This window comes from Neomonachus schauinslandi, chromosome 14 (genome assembly GCF_002201575.2).
Source record: "Neomonachus schauinslandi chromosome 14, ASM220157v2, whole genome shotgun sequence".
Lineage (NCBI taxonomy): Eukaryota > Metazoa > Chordata > Mammalia > Carnivora > Phocidae > Neomonachus > Neomonachus schauinslandi.
The window spans coordinates 68705870-68724542 of NC_058416.1; the positions used below are offsets into that span (position 1 = coordinate 68705870).

General features: G+C 42.0%; 1 protein-coding gene and 1 long non-coding RNA gene across 2 annotated transcripts in view; one reads left to right on the plus strand and one right to left on the minus strand.

Moving 5' to 3' along the window:
- EIF4ENIF1 (eukaryotic translation initiation factor 4E nuclear import factor 1) overlaps positions 1-17146 on the plus strand; it is a 43781-nt gene extending 26635 nt beyond the window's left edge. The window contains exons 8-19 of the mRNA XM_044921164.1: positions 4302-4437; positions 4654-4833; positions 5596-5828; positions 8604-8675; positions 9136-9319; positions 10448-10527; positions 10856-10995; positions 12063-12147; positions 13451-13583; positions 15052-15396; positions 15668-15832; positions 16398-17146. Of these exons, the coding sequence (XP_044777099.1) occupies positions 4302-4437; positions 4654-4833; positions 5596-5828; positions 8604-8675; positions 9136-9319; positions 10448-10527; positions 10856-10995; positions 12063-12147; positions 13451-13583; positions 15052-15396; positions 15668-15832; positions 16398-16639 (1995 nt within the window). The 3' untranslated portion in view covers positions 16640-17146. The remainder of the gene's footprint in view (positions 1-4301; positions 4438-4653; positions 4834-5595; positions 5829-8603; positions 8676-9135; positions 9320-10447; positions 10528-10855; positions 10996-12062; positions 12148-13450; positions 13584-15051; positions 15397-15667; positions 15833-16397) is intronic.
- Positions 4342-5608, minus strand: LOC110592515. Its single transcript, XR_002481110.2, has 3 exons — positions 5549-5608; positions 4642-4728; positions 4342-4542 (listed from the first exon to the last, which is right to left on the minus strand). It is a non-coding gene; the product is annotated as an uncharacterized LOC110592515 (long non-coding RNA).
- Positions 17147-18673: the final 1527 nt, after the last annotated feature.

Below are 18673 nucleotides of genomic sequence, written 5' to 3' on the forward strand. Positions count from 1 at the left end.
CCCACCTCCCTCCCTCCCTCTCTCCCTTCCCACCTCCCTCCCTCCCTCTCCCTCTCTCCCTCCCTCCCTCTCTTCCTCTCCCTCTCTCCCTCGTCTCTCCCTCTCCCCTCTCCCCCTCTCTCAAAACAAAAACAAAACCCACATTTGCCCAAAAGCATCTGTGCGTTCTAGATGTCCCATTTACAACACCAAATACAGCAAATACATTTGACCAGTCCTTTAAAATTGGTGGTTCATGGAATTTAAGTGACTCTTGCTTAACCACAGTGTCTCCTTATTTGGTTATTGTGTGAGCAGAGAAAACTGGGCATGACAGAAAGACAGCATTGGCTTGTCTTCTTTGTCATTTGCAGCCTCGGTCCCCAAAAGATGGCCCCCCGAATAAGTGAGCAGACATTGCATAGGTACTGGGTCGCGCAGGTGAGTTCTAGGGCAGCACTTGTGAAATTCTCTGTGATGAGGGGCCAAGTTATATTTCCAGTCCATGCGGACCAATGGTTTAGTATAAAGTAAAAAGTCATAGCAGTGCCAAATTGCTCTAAAAGTGTCTAAGCATTTGCTTTGACTCTCTGAACTTCTCTGCATGTGGTCCAAGAGCACACTTGTCTAGAGCGCCCTTCAGGAGCTTGTGGAGCGTGGCTCTAAATCATCTGGCAACTGTGTGGTTGGTTCTGTTCCGTAAGTTTTAGCAGCAGTTTTAACCGTAAGTCTCCTAGTCAGATACCTCAGTTATAGTCAGCTGGTCAGTAACAGTCCTTTGGCTCACCGTGAGCAGACAGGAGCTTAATTTCCTTGGTGGAAAATTCTAAGCTTTTGAGGGGGACATTAGTTGCTTTTTCTTTCCCCCCTTCACTCTTAGGCAGAAATCTTACCATAAAAAGTTTTCATAGCAAAAGGTCAAAATGTGTAGGCCTATTCTTGGCTCCAAAAGTGAGCACCTGTGAAACTTAACCCGTGTGCTTACACAGAAGAATTCAAAACTAAACTTTTAATAATAGGTAACATTCATTAGAGTGCTGATTGTTTTAGGCTTTACATACAATAACTTATTTAATGCTCACAAACCCTTTTAAATTAGATTACTATTTCCATTTTACAGATGAGGAAACAGGCACAGAGGCTTAAATAACTTGCCCAAAGTCACACATCCAGTGAGTGGTAGGCACTGAATTTTGATTCATGGCAGTTTCAGTTAAGGGTCTTTTTTTTAATTCCCCATAACTATACTGCCTTTAAAGCATAAAAGGAGGTATAGCAGCTTCACAGTATTTTATTTTTGGCCCTTACCCTCAACCAAAATTTGGCTAATGCTGAGCAGTAGATGGTGCTAGGCTAGGAGGTCTCCATGTTTTTCATGAAGGTCCTGCTCATTAAGGTGTATATTCTATAGTAGGTTCACTTAAAAGCAAAACTGGGATCCATTAAAAACAAATGCCCAGATTGTGCCATGTAATTCTAATTTTATGCTCAATAAATGACCATTTAGGAAAAATAAGAACTATATAGGATTTGAGTATCGACTGACAAATGTTATATAAAGTGCTTGAAATAGTACATGGCACTCAGTAAGCTCCACCAGTTTTAGGTATTAATAGATAAAAACAGAATTATGGCTCTATCTACTAGCATTGCAATACATTAGAAGTTGAAAGTCATAACCTACTCAAACCGACAATTTGGATCACATATGCAAGTAATTTCAGTTTAATAATTAAAAATAAGTTTATTTGGGATATGACACAAGTCTTATTACAACACCTGACATAACAGGTGCTTACGTATGTTGAATGAAGAAAAAGAAACCAGGGTGGAAATCATAAACTATTTAGAGTGGATGAAACAAGGACCATGACATAGAAAAACCTTGGTGGCATAATCAAAAGTGTACTCAGAAGAAAATGTGTATCTTTTTTTTTTTTCCTTAAGATTTTATTTATTTATTTGACAGAAACAACAAGAGAGGGAACACAAGCAGGGGGAGTGGGAGAGGGAGAAGCAGGCTTCCCGTGGAGCAGGGAACCCGATGCGGGGCTTGATCCCAGGACCCTGGGATCATGACCTGAGCCGAAGGCAGACGCTTAACGACTGAGCCACCCAGGCGCCCCGAAAATGTGTATCTTTAAGTACATTTGTTACAAATCCCCAAAATCAAACTGGAGTGAAACAAATACAGAACTAAAGAAATTTCCATAAAAGTGGAAAGTACTAGAAGAGCATTGATCAGTAAAACCTAGTAATTGTCAGAGAAAATATTTTACAGTATATTTTTGACAGAATACTATGAATCTTAAGATATGACTTGTCTAAATGACCTTGTTTGAAGGACCAGACTAACAGTCATAAGTTACCTTAAAATGTTATTAAAAATGCAGAAGGAACAGTTTAAACATACCAGATTACAGTTCATAGGCTCCTCATCTTGACCAGCTGATGGCTAACAAGAACATAGCAGAGGATGTCTTGACCGAGAAATCAGAGCAGCGGGCCCACCTCTTCATTTCCTGTACCAAGGTTCAGGAAATCTCACTGCTGTTAGATCGTCCTTGCTTGCTGTGTGGTAAAAATGACTGACTAGATAAATCATCTTAGGATTCCTTTCGGGCTTAAAATGCTTTAGTTTCTTGAAATTGGCATTCCACTAAATGTGTGTAAGAGAAATTTTGTTTCTACTTTTTATGTTGTAGCTATAATAAAACAGCTCTAACAGAAACAAAGTTGGTCACTGATCAAAATATGGAAACGATTGTCTTACTGTCCCATCTTTAGAAAATGTCCATATACTTTATATTCATGTCCTTTACTTTTTCATGTTCCTCTTGTGTATCTTCTTTCTTTTTTCGGATACACTATGATCAGAGGAAATAAAAGGATTAAAATGCAAAGAGATTTTTGGCTATTTGTACAATTTCACATTCTTTTCAATTTTAAAACCTTTTTAATGACTATAGCTTTTAGTTTTAAAATAATTCCTATTTATCCCTAAGGTGGTTATATTTTAGATACAATTCCCAATTTTTCACAGTGAAGCGTTTACTGATAAAACTTCTTATATTTTAAATTTGGCAAAATTAGTACACTTGAAAGTCTGCAAGTCTACAAGTGAGTGATTGAAACTGAATAGGAGTACCACAAGTAATAAATTAGTGTCATGAATTAAAACCTCTCATTCTTGTGTTCAAGAGAAGCAAATATTTGTGGCTTAGTTTGGGTACATTATGAGAAAATTCTTCCAGATGAGAATAAAATAATAAATCTAACCTGTTGTTGCTGAATTTTGACTGGAAATTGTAGGTTCTAGTCTGTAGATAAAACTGTCACTACTTTGCCATCCATATACCAGTTTGGGGGAAAATCTGTTTTCTCTTTATCATTGGTATAGAAATGAAAGTTTATGCCTTTCAAGGTGTGCCTCATTTTTTTGGATTGACATTTGCTTTACCTTGTCTTTTCTACATATTGATAAGAACACTGCATAAAGATCAGTTTGGGTATTTAACTGGATTTATGACAATAGAATTGAAATATTCTTTTTAATGCGTCAGTCTAGTTTTTAAGGATTGATAATGGAAATTACTATTATGAAATAGTGTTGAGAAATTGTTTCTGATCGTAGCACATTAATTATTCTTACTAAACTGAAAACTATTGAGGCTGGATTTAAAAGAAAACAAACACCTGCAAACTCCCTATTAAGTTCAAACAGATATTAGAGATCAGTTAAAAGATCATCTTTCACGTTCTGACACTTCTAAACTTGGACTGGAAGTATGATCTCTATGAACTCCACTTCTTAGCTTCTGAAATTGTCACCATTGAATTTTATGATGTTCATCACAACCTTGAGAAAGTTGAAGTTTGAAGCAAGGGCTTTCTTTCATCATCTCTCCATACTTGATATTTAGTTGAAGGCCACTCATCAGCTTGGCATTGGAATGCTTTACTGTGGTGCTGATTTTGATTTTGAAACTATGTCCTCTGAGAACATTAACATTAAATAGTTCATGGATTTTCTAATGAGGCAAAGGATAGAAAACCAAAACATATTCTGTGACACGGAGGTTTTTCATTATATGCTAAGAAAGTACATGGTCAGTAACACCCACCTTTGGGTTACTCAGAAATGACCCTGGAGGGGAAGAAAAATTAAAGATGTTGAAAATCGTAAATTCTGAGGGTGTTTACCTTCAGGTCAGCAGCATCAAAGGAAGTTTCAAAGTAAGTGACCTTTTTTAAAAATTTGAACCTTGTTATTCTTTTCACCTAGAAACCATTATCTTAGCTCCTTTTGTGTCTCCCTTTAGATGATAGAAGATGTTTTGGGAGAAGGGTCAGTCTCTGCCAGTCGGTTCAGTAGGTGGTTCTCTAACCCCAGCCGATCAGGAAGCCGATCCAGCAGTCTTGGGTCAACACCACATGAAGAACTGGAGAGACTAGCAGGTAAAATGGCTTCAGATTCTGACTTTGAAGGTGGTTTTGAGCCTTCTCTGACATGGTTCGTTCTATCTTTGTTAGGGTCCGTTAGGGTTAAAAGGTCTCTGGATACTAAAAAAAACAAAAAGCCTTCAATTTGTGCCCTTTTAATATTGTTGAAGATCTATTTCTGTGCTTTATTGGGACCAGTTAATTAATAAATATATTTACTTGCAATATTAGGTCTGGAACAAGCAATCCTCTCTCCTGGGCAGAACTCGGGGAATTATTTTGCTCCTATCCCACTGGAAGACCATGCTGAAAATAAAGTGGATATTTTAGAAATGCTACAGAAAGCCAAAGTGGATTTAAAACCTCTCCTTTCCAGTCTTTCTGCAAATAAAGAAAAGCTTAAGGAAAGCTGTAAGTGTTCATTAAGAGTCTGCTTTAGGCATTTGAAAAAGTGTGGATCTCAGTCTTAAGGCAGTTGGTTCTAACATACTGCTGTTTCATCAAAAGTCAAATAGAGAGTGGGTTTTATTTAATGTATTTCAAAATTTTTATCAAACAGTACCACCTCCTTGAGAATCTAGTAGTTAATGGGTCATGGGCTTTTCCTCCAAGTCCTTCTCCTTACCTGGAGCCTGATCATTATACTCCAGTTAATGCTGTAGTCCTCCTGGACATAACTTGGCAGCTTCTCACACCTTTGCCCCAATCTGCCACGTTCTTGCTTAGGTTATGCGCCCTCAACATAAACCTTAGTAATAAAATAACCATAGTGCAGGTAGCAGTCTTGCTGATGTTAGGCTATCTGGGATTCTTGTCCCTGGTAACAAGTCTCCAAAAGACTCATTATGAGAGGTCCTCCTGCAGGATGCACATTAGGATCTTATTAAGTCTTAAAGCATAACATTGCATGGTTGTGGTCCCCCAGCTTCTAGCATCTAAACATTTTAGGTTTATTTTATGTCCTCTCTTCCTAAGTACATAATTATGGCCTTGTTTCCACTGAGCAACCATGATTTTAAGAGTCTTCAGTTTGTCTGTTTTTGGCATCGGCCTTTTCTGACAACCTCAGTTCAACTGTGAAATTATTTTCACTTTAACCATCATGGTAGCCGAAGAGTATTCCTACCACATATTCCCTTGCTTGGCTTGATCTGGATTTTCTCAATCTTTCAGCGCATTCAGGAGTTGTGCTGTCAGTGGAAGAGGTAGAAGCGGGGCTCAAGGGCTTGAAGGTGGACCAGCAGGTGAAGAATTCGACTCCCTTCATGGCAGAACACTTAGAGGAGACCCTGAGTGCTGTAACAAGCAATCGACAGCTCAAGAAAGATGGAGATATGACCGCATTCAACAAACTAGTGAGCACCATGAAGGCAAGTGGGACTTTGCCTTCTCAGCCCAAAGTCAGCGTAAGTATTTGGCACAAACCCCAGCCTTTTCTCCTTTTCACTTTCTATTCTACTTCCCACTATAATAAATGGACTTAAAAAATGGTATTCTGAGTAAGTTGGAAGTTCTTTAATAGTCATTTGATCCTTGATGTTTTTGTGTGTTCTTTATCACTGTGCTATTTGTTACTAGAAAAAGCAGGCGTGTGGTTAATCTATATGTTTTATGGGTGACAGTGTAACGATTTGAAAGATTTGGATATAACTTTAAGTCATTGCTTTAAAAAAAAAAAAAAAGTGTAAAAATACCTTTTTTGGATGCGCTCCAGAGGAAGTTTTCAGTTTGTTCAGCTACTTAAGCCAAAATAACTCACCATGTTTTTATAGTAAAGTCTTTCTTTTCACATGTTTTAATCACCCCTATATACCTGGAATTACCTACTTTCTTGATTAGGCAGTTGGCAGTTGTACGTATCATTTATAAAATATCTAAGATGGATTTTTCAAGACCGTTGCATTCTGTCAATTTACTAAATAGAAAAAGCTGTGACTTGTAAAAACATTTTGGGGCACAAATTTGGGTTATGCATGCGGTGACTGCATGTCAGTAAATGCAGGTGCATAGCACATACTGGTCTTTCTCATAACACATTAGCGGTGGCTCCCAGCCATGGCCTATGTGTCAGTATTGCTATCCCTTGATGATAAAGGTGATAGAGGATGCCAGGCAAACCTGAATAATAAAAACATAAACATAGGTTTCTTCTTGTTGCTAACTTACAGCAAATTTATTGAATTGAATTTTGCCTCTTGTTTTCTTCTGTCATCATCTTTTCTGGGAGCTACGAGTTGGTCATGATATCATTAGTTGGTCATGATTCATTGTGCCTCGTACCAAGGGAAGGAAACCGGTGTTTTTTATCTAACCAGCGGTTGGCAATAGATTCCAGCAGAGGTGCCGTTATTCCTGGCCTTACTGCCAGGACTGACTCTACCTCTGAAAGGAGGCACCTCGGGTAGACTTACGTCTTTGCATCTGACCGCACCATGCCAGTTATAGGGGAATGTTTCTCTTAAACCGCTGTCGTAATGAATTACTTAAGAGTTATTTCCATACAATGAATTATTAGATACAGATCTTTTCAAATGAGGACCAGATTAAAAGATCGCAAACTATCCTTTTTTCTCGTTCATCTGGGTCTTGGTGATTAGGTGCTTATAAGTAGCTTGGGTCAAATCCTGGAAGTAGCTTCTTTTAGTGTGAATGAGTAAAGAAGTGGGAGCAGGGGGATTCAGTAGTTTACTTGATGTTTTGAACATTTTGTTTCAGATCGATGCTAGGGTTTGATACTGATACAGTTGACCCTGCGTTGAGAGGGTAACTGGTTTGATGTTGAGGTTTCAGTGCTCTGAAATCTATCTGGCCAAGGGAGTGAGCCTCAAACACCTGTGTAAAGGGATGGAGGATATAATTAAAGTTGCTACACAAAAAGTTAACACAAACCTAACCTAGAAAAGCAACAAGGAAAGTAATGTAATAAGCACACCAGATATTATCCCAAAATATTGCTTAATTTGCATGTTGTCGTTAAGTCATGGTCTATTCTAAAATCAAGTCTTCAATTACTATGGCTATATGTGTCATGTATACTACTTCTAATCTGCCTCCATCTTGTAGGTTCAATCCTGTTGTTTTGTCACCAAAATAGGACATACTGGTTCAATCTAAACTCCATTTCAAACTGAATTGTAGAGGCTCTAGCATCCAAATATAGTCAGCCATGTAGTGTAAAGTAGCCCATTTGTGTTAGATGGAATTTAAATGACTTTTGAGGAGATCTCTTATTAAAAGCATCTGCAGTTAGGGGCGCCTGGATGGCTCAGTTGGTTGATCATCCGACTCTTGATTTCAGCTCAGGTCTTGATCTCAGAGTCTTGAGTTCAAGCCCTGAGTTGGGCTCCACGCTAGGTGTAGAGCCTACTTAAAAAAGTCCCAATTCTAAAACCAACAATAAAACACTGGGTTATCTTTGGGCTCTTTGTCATGCCTGAGGACATTGCTGTGGACCTCTGCAGCTTCACCTAGTAGAGGGGAAACTGTAACAGAGAAAGCATTTCAGGCAAAGCTAAACGGGCACAAGGATGTCCTGAAGTGCAAGAGGTGATGTCATTTGGATAGCTGCTGCTGCATTAAGAAAACAAAGAGTGGGGGGATCTGAATTTTGCCCCATATGTGAGAGCCATTTTGGAACAGCTTGGTTAAAAATAATAAAATTTCCTGAAACGTGAAACTCTGAAATATAACAATTCTGGCGAAACTTTCATGTTGTTTACTAGGTTTTTAACTACTATCTGTGGTCTATAAATCTTGTTTCAAAGATAATGGGTAGCAAAGGTTGCCTTGAAAATTAAAATCTGTAAATTATCACAATTTCCTACTTGTAGCTTCTTAAGAAGTGCTCCTGTATTTCACTATTTTCTTTCTCCCTTCTTTTGGTCACAGTGTTAAAAACAGTGACATGCACTAGGGTTGCCACAGGGAGGAAAAGACCATCTGAGAGTCTCTGAGTGGACTTTGCATATACATGTGAAGATTCTTTCCCTTTCCAGATCTTTGGGACCTGTGTGATGAGCAAGTGGAACAAGTGGATCTAAGTTAGTTTTCTGTGCCTTGGATATCATTCTGCTTAAGTGCTAACTCCCTGGGGAGTTTTTAATGCTTTCTTGTGGTCCCCAATGAACCTGTAAGTTAAGTGTGTAAGAAGGTTAAAACCAGTTTTCCTTTGACTTTTTTAGCGAAACCTTGAAAGCCATTTGATGTCCCCTGCTGAGATTCCAGGCCAGCCTGTCCCTAAGAACATCCTGCAGGTACTTCACCATCTTATACCAAGGCCTCGGAGTCCTGAACACTAGTCCCTTGAACCAGTTTTGTGTACTGGCCCAGCTTTGGGCCTTAGAGAATGATCCATGTGGCCTGGCAATCGAGAATACAGTGTCACTACCTGACATAGTTCTGTGTTGCTGTTAATCTCATTGTGGGGTGGGGAGGTGGCTGAAGATGACAAAGTAAGCCCTTGATTTCCAGCTTACAGGTTTGCAATTTCTATAGAAATTGGAAGTATCTAACCTATATTTGTAGCACTAACTTAAAGCAGATGTTGCTAGGTGAACAATGACAGAAATGTGTTGCATGTACATGTGCCAAAGTCCTTCAGTGGAGCATGAGGGACATTCATCGTTGGCTTCCAAAAGTTAATCCATAATTCACAGCCTCTGACTAGGAGTAAGAAGTAGGTTTGTTCACAAGGATGACTCTTTCTGCCCTTAGGAACTTCTGGGTCCGCCAGTTCAGAGACCTGCTTCTTCCAATCTTCTCAGTGGCCTTATGGGGAGTTTGGAGCCTACAACATCTTTACTGGGCCAAAGAGCACCCTCTCCTCCCTTGTCACAGGTGTTTCAGACACGAGCAGCCTCAGCAGACTACCTTCGTCCTAGAATACCATCACCAATTGGTAAATACTGTTGTGCGTAGATGTATGTCCATTCTCCCCCAACCCCACCACAAAGGTTATACTTGTCCCCTGGAACTTGCACAGTCTTTTTCATGGGCATCCCTAAAGAGCTTAAAAAGAAATGTGATTTTATTATGCCTTTTTGGGGGGATGGTGAGGCCCAAAATTAGAAGACAGTTTATCTGGCTGCCCTTCTAGGTAAATATACTCATAGTTCTTTCTCCTTAAGATTGATCAAAATTGGGCACCTGGGTGGCTCAGTTGGTTGAGCGACTGCCTTCGGCTCAGGTCATGATCCTGGAGTCCCTGGATCGAGTCCTGCATCAGGCTCCCTGCTTGGCAGGGAGTCTGCTTCTCCCTCTGACCCTCCCCCCTCTCATGTGCTCTCTCTCATTCTCTCTCAAATAAATAAATAAAATCTTTAAAAAAAAAAAAAAAAAAGATTGATCAAAATTGTATAGATTGGATCTAGCTCTTTAGTCTTGTTCCTTATTTTGGGAATTCAGAGAAGTTGATTTGGCTTCCTAGGTTTTTCCTTGATAGAGTAGAAGTCAGGGTGGTGGCTCTCTACCAACTTAATGAAGTTGGTACATAATCCACTCTAAGTGGCTAAAAGCTGTCTTAGCATAAGTGTTATGTAAAATCTCAGTGTTCCTGTCACCCTGGATCACTTTAGGCTGCTGGCCACTCTGGCCCCTGCCAGTCATCATACCTTCAGAGTAAGTTTTTGTACTATCCTTTCCCCAGTTAGCGAGATAGGATGGGAAGAGTGTAAGCCTCAAAGCCCTGGACTCTACTTTGGTTATCAGCTGGCTCGGTGATAATGAGCCATATCATTGACTAGAAAAGCACTTCTCTCTCAGATAGAGGTCTCAGCTCTGAAAGGGACAAAGCTGACAGCTTAGTGGGGTAGATGAATACACCAGTAATTTGGGTCATTAAGTGCTCTGATGAAGGTCCACATAGCCCAGTGTGGGGGCAAAGAAGAAGAGGGACATGATCAGCCCAGAAGTCAGTAGTTGCCTCAAGGAGATGCTGTTCAACAGGAGGCAGCATGCAGTAGTGCTGATAGCTCTCTCACAGATGTGTGCTCTCTTGACACTCAATGATATGCAACTTTCCCATCAGGTTTCACACCAGGACCACAGCAGCTACTCGGAGATCCATTCCAAGGCATGCGTAAACCCATGAGCCCTGTCACGGTCCAGGTCTGTCTGAGCTTTTTCTCTAAGTTTTTTGCTTACTTTTCATCCTTATTGTTGACTGTGGGATGGAGAATCGTTGCAATGCTTGGAAGTGGTTTTGAACTACAATTTGAGCTCAGTAAAAGCTAGAAGATGGGTGAATAAAGTCATACTTCATTAAAATCCTGTTGAGTGGATGGCAGCACAATTTAGTCAGGTTTGCAGTGCCTCATTTCTCTCAGCTGCTGCTTGAAACATACCTTTCTAAGAGTGAAGAGAGACCTCTGTAAAAAGTGCATGGACACTATCCTCATTTTTCTGCTGACCTTCCTCTGCCGCCTCTGTTCAGCAGATGAGCCAGCTAGAATTGCAACAGGCAGCTTTGGAGGGGCTGGCCCTGCCACATGACCTTGCAGTGCAGGCAGCAAACTTCTACCAGCCTGGATTTGGCAAACCACAGGTGGACAGAACCAGAGATGGATTCAGAAACAGGTAAGTTACTAACTAATCCTACCCTTGTGGGGATTTGCAAATTAGTTTTCCACAGATAAGCAATTAGTTATCCACAGTAAAACTCTGTGGTACACACTGATAGGTTTGTACAATCTATGGGGAGAAGTCCGTCTCCAGATGTGCTGTAGAGGAAGTGATACGTTTGAATTCTGCAGGAGCGTAGGCTTTTCATTCCTCATAATTTTATTTATATTCTTGATTTAAAGCATTCATTTATACAAATGTAGCTAGCTGGCAGAGCTCCATATTTGTTGTTATGAGAGGATGAAAAGTAAAACTCCGCCGAGCTTCCTCCCCTACAGATTCCTTGTTGAGTTACCAAACTGTCCTTTAATGCAGATTTGCTGATCCATATTTGTTGGTCAGAGCTAATGGGTTTGTTGACCAAATCTATAAACATATGATTACTGACTTCAGTTTCCTCCTGTTCCTTCCAATAGTTGCAACAAGTAGTAATATGAACCATAAAGTAGGGGAGAAAGGCAGCAATACTGTTCTTTTTTTTTTATAAAATAAAACAAAACTGCATTAAATAAATGTGTAGCTTATTACAAGACAAACTCCTCTGTTAGCTACTCAGAAGCTCCCTCTGTGCCCTGTCCTGGTAATACCTCTTCCCTCTCTCAGATCCCATCCAGCCTTTAAAAGTGGAGTGGGAGAGGGAGAAGCAGGCTTCCAGCAGAGCAGGGAGCCTGATGTGGGGCTCGATCCCAGGACCTTGGGACCATGACCTGAGCCGAAGGCAGACGCTTAACGACTGAGCCACCCAGGCGCCCCTAATATCTACATGCCTTAGTTTGCCCTGGTTAGTGTCCCTCCTCTAGACAAGAGTTCCTGCAAGGCCAGGACCATGTTTAATCTTTTGTTTTCCCTCAGAACATAGCATGTGGTTTTGCATATGTTAGGCACTTAATAAATGCTTGGAAAATTGAAATGGATGAGGGAATGGGATATTAAAGTCCTAGGCTGGTCTTAAGTATTCTTTGGTTTTAGGATTTGGAGTTTGAGCAGCTTGGAGCCCATACTGATACTTGGTTTGTTCACAGGCAACAGCGAGTGACCAAGTCACCAGCACCCGTGCACCGAGGGAATTCCTCTTCCCCTGCCCCCGCTGCCTCCATCACAAGCATGGTCAGTGACCTTTGCTTTTGTGAGTGACTTTAAGGCTTCTCCGTTTGGTTGTGCTTATATTCTATCACTGTGTACCCCAAAATGTCCTTAAGTGCCTTCATAGCAATAACTGACTTAATAGTCTTTCATACCTGCTTATTTATTAGATCTTCCCTTTTCAGGATACAGTCTAACTCTTAGGATTCTAGTGAAGCCCCTACATTGGGGAAGGTATGCCCCAGCAGATAGATGAGTAGAGTATGGGCTAAAACATACAAGGTGATATAATATGTTCAAACAAATGAACAATTGGAGTGGGGAGTAGAGGATGATAGGGGTGAAAGGTGAGATGGATGGGGTGAATGGGTTGGATCATGCGGAATCCAGTGAAACATGGTGGGGACTTCATAGATTTCAGGTCTGTGATGTGAATTAAAGCTACGACAAAGGAGTTTGCTTATTTGTGTTGTTAAATCTAGTTTTACAACTGACTCATTCATATTAGCTTTTTTTTTAAGTTTTATCCCCCAGAAGCCTCTATCGCCTCGTCAAAGCTGATAGACAAGGGGAAAAACTGTTACTCTGCTTCAGGAGCCGAAGTGGGTCTTTGCACCAAGCACTTTGAAGACAGGGTCTAGAAGGGGCTTCTCTGTTCCTAATTCATGCCCTGTCTCCTGCCATCAAGGAGTTAGGATTAATGAGAAAAGTCACATGCACAATAAAATCATCAAAGTAAAAATGGGCAGTGAAGAGATGGGAACAAATGACCCCAAAAGGTGAATCCTAGGGGCTGAGGAGATTAAGATAATTGTGCATTTCCTGGTAGTGAAGTTAAGATGGGATTCATTAAGAATATAGAGAAATTTAGGTTCTGAGGTTGTCTCTGAACTGTCCTTTCCCAGCTGGAAGGGCTCTTGCTCTAGGGTATACTTCCGGCCATGTTCTTCCGTGTCCTCAGCCTAATCCCAGGCTAGGGAAATGGCTGAAGCAGGGGCTGCATAGGTAGGCCCCTTTCACCACAGACACAGATGAGTGGGTAGGTTGAAGCTCTGTGCTTTAACTACCTTTGTGCTAGAGCTAAATCTGGGTTTTGATGAAAATTTGATGTGAGCAAGAGATGATGCACTTAGGGCACCACCTGTCTGGCCCATCCTGTTTCTTTTCCTCCAGCAGCTAGACACCAGAACATTGGAGTTGGTCTCTGCCACATGTAGCCAGTAAGGGGACTCGTCAGCTTATTGAGTAGTTTGACCAGTTAAGCCTGGCTTGATTATTGATTAGGAAAGGCATTTAGAGAACATGCTAATACTGTTTTTCTCTACAGCTTTCTCCTTCCTTCACCCCTACCTCAGTGATTCGTAAGATGTATGAGAGCAAAGAAAAAAGCAAGGAGGAGCCGACATCTGGAAAAGCAGCTCTTGGTGACAGTAAAGAAGACACTCAGAAGGCCAGTGAAGGTAATGCAGAGCTGTTGAGGGTGTACTGCCCAAAATGTATGTGACAGAGCGTGGGCGTGAGTGCTCACCAGCTAACCTTAGTCCCTGCAAATCCCTACGGAAAACCCCTGCCTGCTTTGGACCACAGTTCAGTGTCTGACTGTGAGAAAGGCATTGTACCAGTTCACAGCTGCTTGGCCACTTGACATTCTGACCCATCTAATAGTGGTATGAGTGCTGGTATGAAGAAGAGTTTTAGTTTAGAATCCTTTTTTTTAAGATTTTTTTTATTTGAGAGAGAGAGAGAGTACATGAGAGGGGGGAGGGTTAGAGGGAGAAGCAGGCTCCTCGCCGAGCAGGGAGCCCGATGCGGGACTCGATCCAGGGACTCCAGGATCATGACCTGAGCCGAAGGCAGACGCTTAACCGACTGAGCCACCCAGGCGCCCCTAGTTTAGAATCCTTATTGAGGCTTCAAAGTTGAATTATTAGTACATTTATTTGGCAAATTAACGTGGTACAACCAGTTTTACTTCTGAAACGTTCTCTCTAGCCTATGGAGACTAAGTGTCCAACAAAATCCAGCAATGGGTGAAGCATAAGGTGTGGAGAGCCTTTTAGAAGTATATAGAAGGGGCTCCTGAGTGGCTCAGTCGGTTAAGCGTCCAACTCTTGATTTCGGCTCAAGTCATGAGCCCCAGCTGTGTGCTCGGCTCACTATGTGCTCAGCTCGAAGTCTGCTGGAGATTCTCCCTCTCCCCCTGCCCCTCCCCTGATAAATAAAATCTTTTTTAAAAAGTATATAGAAAATGTGAGCAGGGCTTTTAGGAATTGCAGTTGGGACGGTCAAGGATGTGGTGAAATAGATTCTAGTAAGTTAGCTTTACAAAAGTCTACAGTATTGGTCTGAGAGCTTTTTGCCTGTGAGAAAGCTTCTGGCAAAAGAAATCCTATTGGTCCTACTAAAAGGCAGTTCAGATTCCTTCACTAGACTGTAATTTCTGTTGTGATGGACTTGCATAATTTTACTTTGATTTGATTTTTCCCCTTAGGCTAAAAAATGCATGTTAATCCCAAGCAGTTGACTAGGACAGTACTAGCTCCCACACAGATCTGACCCACAACCATACGGGCAGGCAGAGCAAGGTGCCTAAGTTAGACCACCAGACCTTAAGCCAGGTTCACTTGCCCATAGCTATTCCTGGGTTGGGAGGATTGTAAGAAAAATAAACGTTGTTCCAACGAGGCATTTGGAGACTAGAAATCTTGGGGTCTAGTTCCAGCTCTGTCCCTGACTACCCCTGTGACCTTGACTAGGCCTGTTCATAAGGCAAATGATGGTTCCTATGATACAAGCCTCTAAATCTGCTGAGGGGATCAAATAAGGACTGTAAACTTCCTAAGAAATGAGATTTGCTGGATCATTGGGAAGACCATGTTTGGGAGAAGTTTGCCAATACCAAAATATTCTTTGTCTGGGTCCTTACAGAGAACCTGCTGTCATCCAACTCTGTGCCCAATGCTGATCGAGACTCTTCTCCCACTACAAATCCCAAACTTTCAACATTGCAGCGGTCTTCATGTTCTACCCCACTGTCTCAGACTAACCGTTACACCAAAGAGCAAGATTATCGACCTAAAGCAACTGGGAGAAAAACACCCACTTTGGCATCCCCAGTTCCAGGAACACCTTTTCTCCGCCCTGTCCACCAAGTTCCCCTTGTCCCCCATGTCCCAATCGTTCGGCCTGCTCACCAGCTTCACCCAGGGTTGGTCCAAAGGATGCTGGCCCAGGGAGTACATCCACAGCATCTTCCAAGTTTGCTCCAAGCTGGTGAGTTTCTGACCTGGCATGACAATAGTTGCCAGAATTGAAGAAGTACTATACTGTGAGAAGTTACTTATCCCTAGAAAAATGTTGCTAGATTTTCCATCTAACTCGTGGGTAGTGGGTCCAATCCAAACTATCCCTTAGTCCATTAAAAGATGAAGCAGCTAGCCTAAGAGCATTGCTCATTGTTAAAAAACTTGCAGATCAGCAAAGCTTGAAAGTTTCCAGGCAGATTGATTACTTCTCACCAGTTTTTTTTTTTCCTGACCAACAGGTGTGCTTCCTCCTGGAATAGACCTGACTCATTTACAGGGAATATCTGGCCCAATCCTGGGTCAGCCGTTTTACCCTTTACCTGCAGCTAGTCACCCTCTCCTAAACCCTCGCCCTGGGACACCTCTGCATCTGGCAATGATGCAGCAGCAGCTACAGCGCTCAGGTAGGCTCAGGAATGGGCCAGGGGAGCTGGGGATGGCCTGAATAGGCTTCAGGCTTTTGGACCAGTTTCCAGTAGAGAGGATGAATTACATGATTCATTCTCTAACTTACCCTAACAAGATCGGGACAAGGGGATAACCAGAGAATAGGATGAAGTAAACCAACCTCTATGGGATTTGGAATTCCTATCCCTACAAAGACCGGAGAGCTGACTATGCTTTGGCATTTTTTTGTCCTCTGCCTCTTAAGGTGGAGAATCCTGACAGGTTTAGCATAGACACTATCCAGAGTAGGTGCCCTCTCACCATCTAATGTTAGTACTTCTGTGATGTGGCTGCTTGTCGTGGGGAAGTAGTGGTCATGTCATTTAGGATGCTTCTGAATAGCTCTGCTTTCCAGGGTACTGTCTTTTGGCATTTTGTGAAGGAGTTAAGGAAGCCCTAGAATAAATCATCCAGTACAGAATTCTCTTCGGAGTTTTATGGATAGGATTTGAGGGAGGCAAGGCCTGATACAGAACTACTTTCCTGCATGCGCTCTGATCACCTTCTTTCTTATCCCCATAGTTCTTCACCCTCCAGGCTCTGGTTCCCAGGCAGCAGCTGTCAGCGTTCAGACGACCCCTCAGAATGTGCCCACCAGGTCAGGCCTGCCCCACGTACACTCCCAGCTGGAGCATCGCCCCAGCCAGAGGAGCAGCTCCCCAGTGGGCCTCGCCAAATGGTTTGGTTCAGATGTGCTACAGCAGCCCCTGCCCTCCATGCCTGCCAAAGTCATCAGTGTAGATGAACTGGAGTACCGTCAATGAACAGGGCAGGCAGGCTCACCTATGCCTGGACCTGTGGTGGCACCCTGATTAGGACTCTGCTTCCTCATCTCGGGTTGGTTTATGGACTTTTACTTTGGAGCACTCTGCGAAGCTATTTAGGGAAGCCCAGGCACCTGGTGTGGTCTGCATTGATGGAAGGATCGTAACCAATTGAATGGAGCCTACATGGCCTGAATACAGGATGCAGTGTTGTCAATCCTGGAAAGTCTTTTTTTGTAAGATATGTGAATGAAGTGTTGGTGTCTTCACCAAGAGGTGGCACCTAAGGGTTCTGAGGAAATAAATGTATAGACCCTATGTACAGACTTGTGTATAAACAACTTTTGTATATACATATAGGATAGCTTTTTTGAACTTATACAGCTGTACATAAAAGTAGCTGATATTAGTTAAGCCTGTGTCAACAGTTTTTTTTTTTTCCACTTGTACATTTGGGACTTTTTCTTTTCGTTGATTAAAGTTGCATATGCTAAGTGTGTGAATGAAGTGAATGGCGTTGTTGTGTTTATTTCTTCCTGAATTCATTCCTTCTCATTTACAATCAGCTGACCTGTAAGGTTCAGTAGGTTCCCTGAGGGAAATGATCTGAAGTTTTAATTTGTCTTTAAAAATCAGAATTGAGGGCGCCTGGGTGGCTCAGTTGGTTAAGCGACCGCCTTCGGCTCAGGTCATGATCCTGGAGTCCCGGGATCGAGTCCCGCATCGGGCTCCCTGCTCAGCAGGGAGTCTGCTTCTCCCTCTGACCCTCCCCCCCTCTCATGTGCTCTCTCTCTCAAATAAATAAAATCTTTAAAAAAAAAAATAATTAAAATTAAAAAAATAAAAATCAGAATTGAGGGGCACCTGGGTGGCTCAGATGGTTAAGCGTCTGCCTTCAGCTCAGGTCATGATCTCCAGATCCTGGGATCAAGCCCCACGTCGGGCTCCCTGCTTAGCAGGGAGTCCACTTCTCCCTCTTCCTGTGCCTCTCACCACTGCTCCTGCTCTCTCCCTTTCTGTCTCAAATGAATAAATAATTCTTAAAAAAAAAAAAAAAAAACCTCAGAATCAAACTCCTTATCTCATTTAGAACGAAGAAGCACTGGCTGCCTTTTTTGAGTCTTAACAGGCCAGCTTAGGCTGGAATGACTATAGGAAGACTTGCAGGTTAACACCAGATTATATAATGTGTACTGTCGAAAACAATTTGGGTAATCATGTATATGGTAGCTTCTCCCAAACCATGTTTACTGGGGCAAGTGTCAGTCTGTTGGCATCCTGTTCTCCAGCTCAAAGTCCCCTATAAAGAAAAATAGGACCTAAGAGTTCTCATTCAACCCATTAATAAGTCCTTTTTCATATGAAACTGCCCTCAAGACTGCATTAGCAGACTCCTTGTGTTTTGTGTCTCATTCCTCAGCTCACAATTATTTCCATTATTCACCTTAACTATATGCACAGCATTCATTAGAGAACAGTATTCTACCAGAATACTATAGCTATGGTCTTGAGTCCCCTTTCCTGACTGAAGGTTTTTCAGTCCTACTCTCTGAGGTGGTAACTTATTTCTCAAACTCAATTCGCCCTAGTTCTCAATACTTGTCTATGTAGGGCCATCAAAGCTACTCTGACTTCATGCTAGAGGGTCAAATAATGAGGTTGTTCTTCACCTGTAGATGAAGGCCAAGGTGGCTGGATTTTGACTGCAAGGGTGAAAAACAGCCTGAGTCTTCAGTGTTAGAAGTGTTGCCTATAAACCTGGAGCTGCCCCCACCGTGACTTATTACTTCAGGAACACAAGAAACCAGGTTGCCTTTCAGCAAAACCTAGCTTTGTGGACTGAGCATGAGGTCCGTGTCCTCCTGGTACTTCTACTTCATTAGTCCTCCCACTCCCCAGGCCCCCATGGGATTTGCTCTTAGCATTCCTTAGCTTTAGAAATAAAGCCTATGTTTAGAATTCTTGCAAACGCTTTGTTTCCACAGGTAGAAGCTGGAAAGCAGTCTCAAGTAACAATAGAACACAGATGCCTGA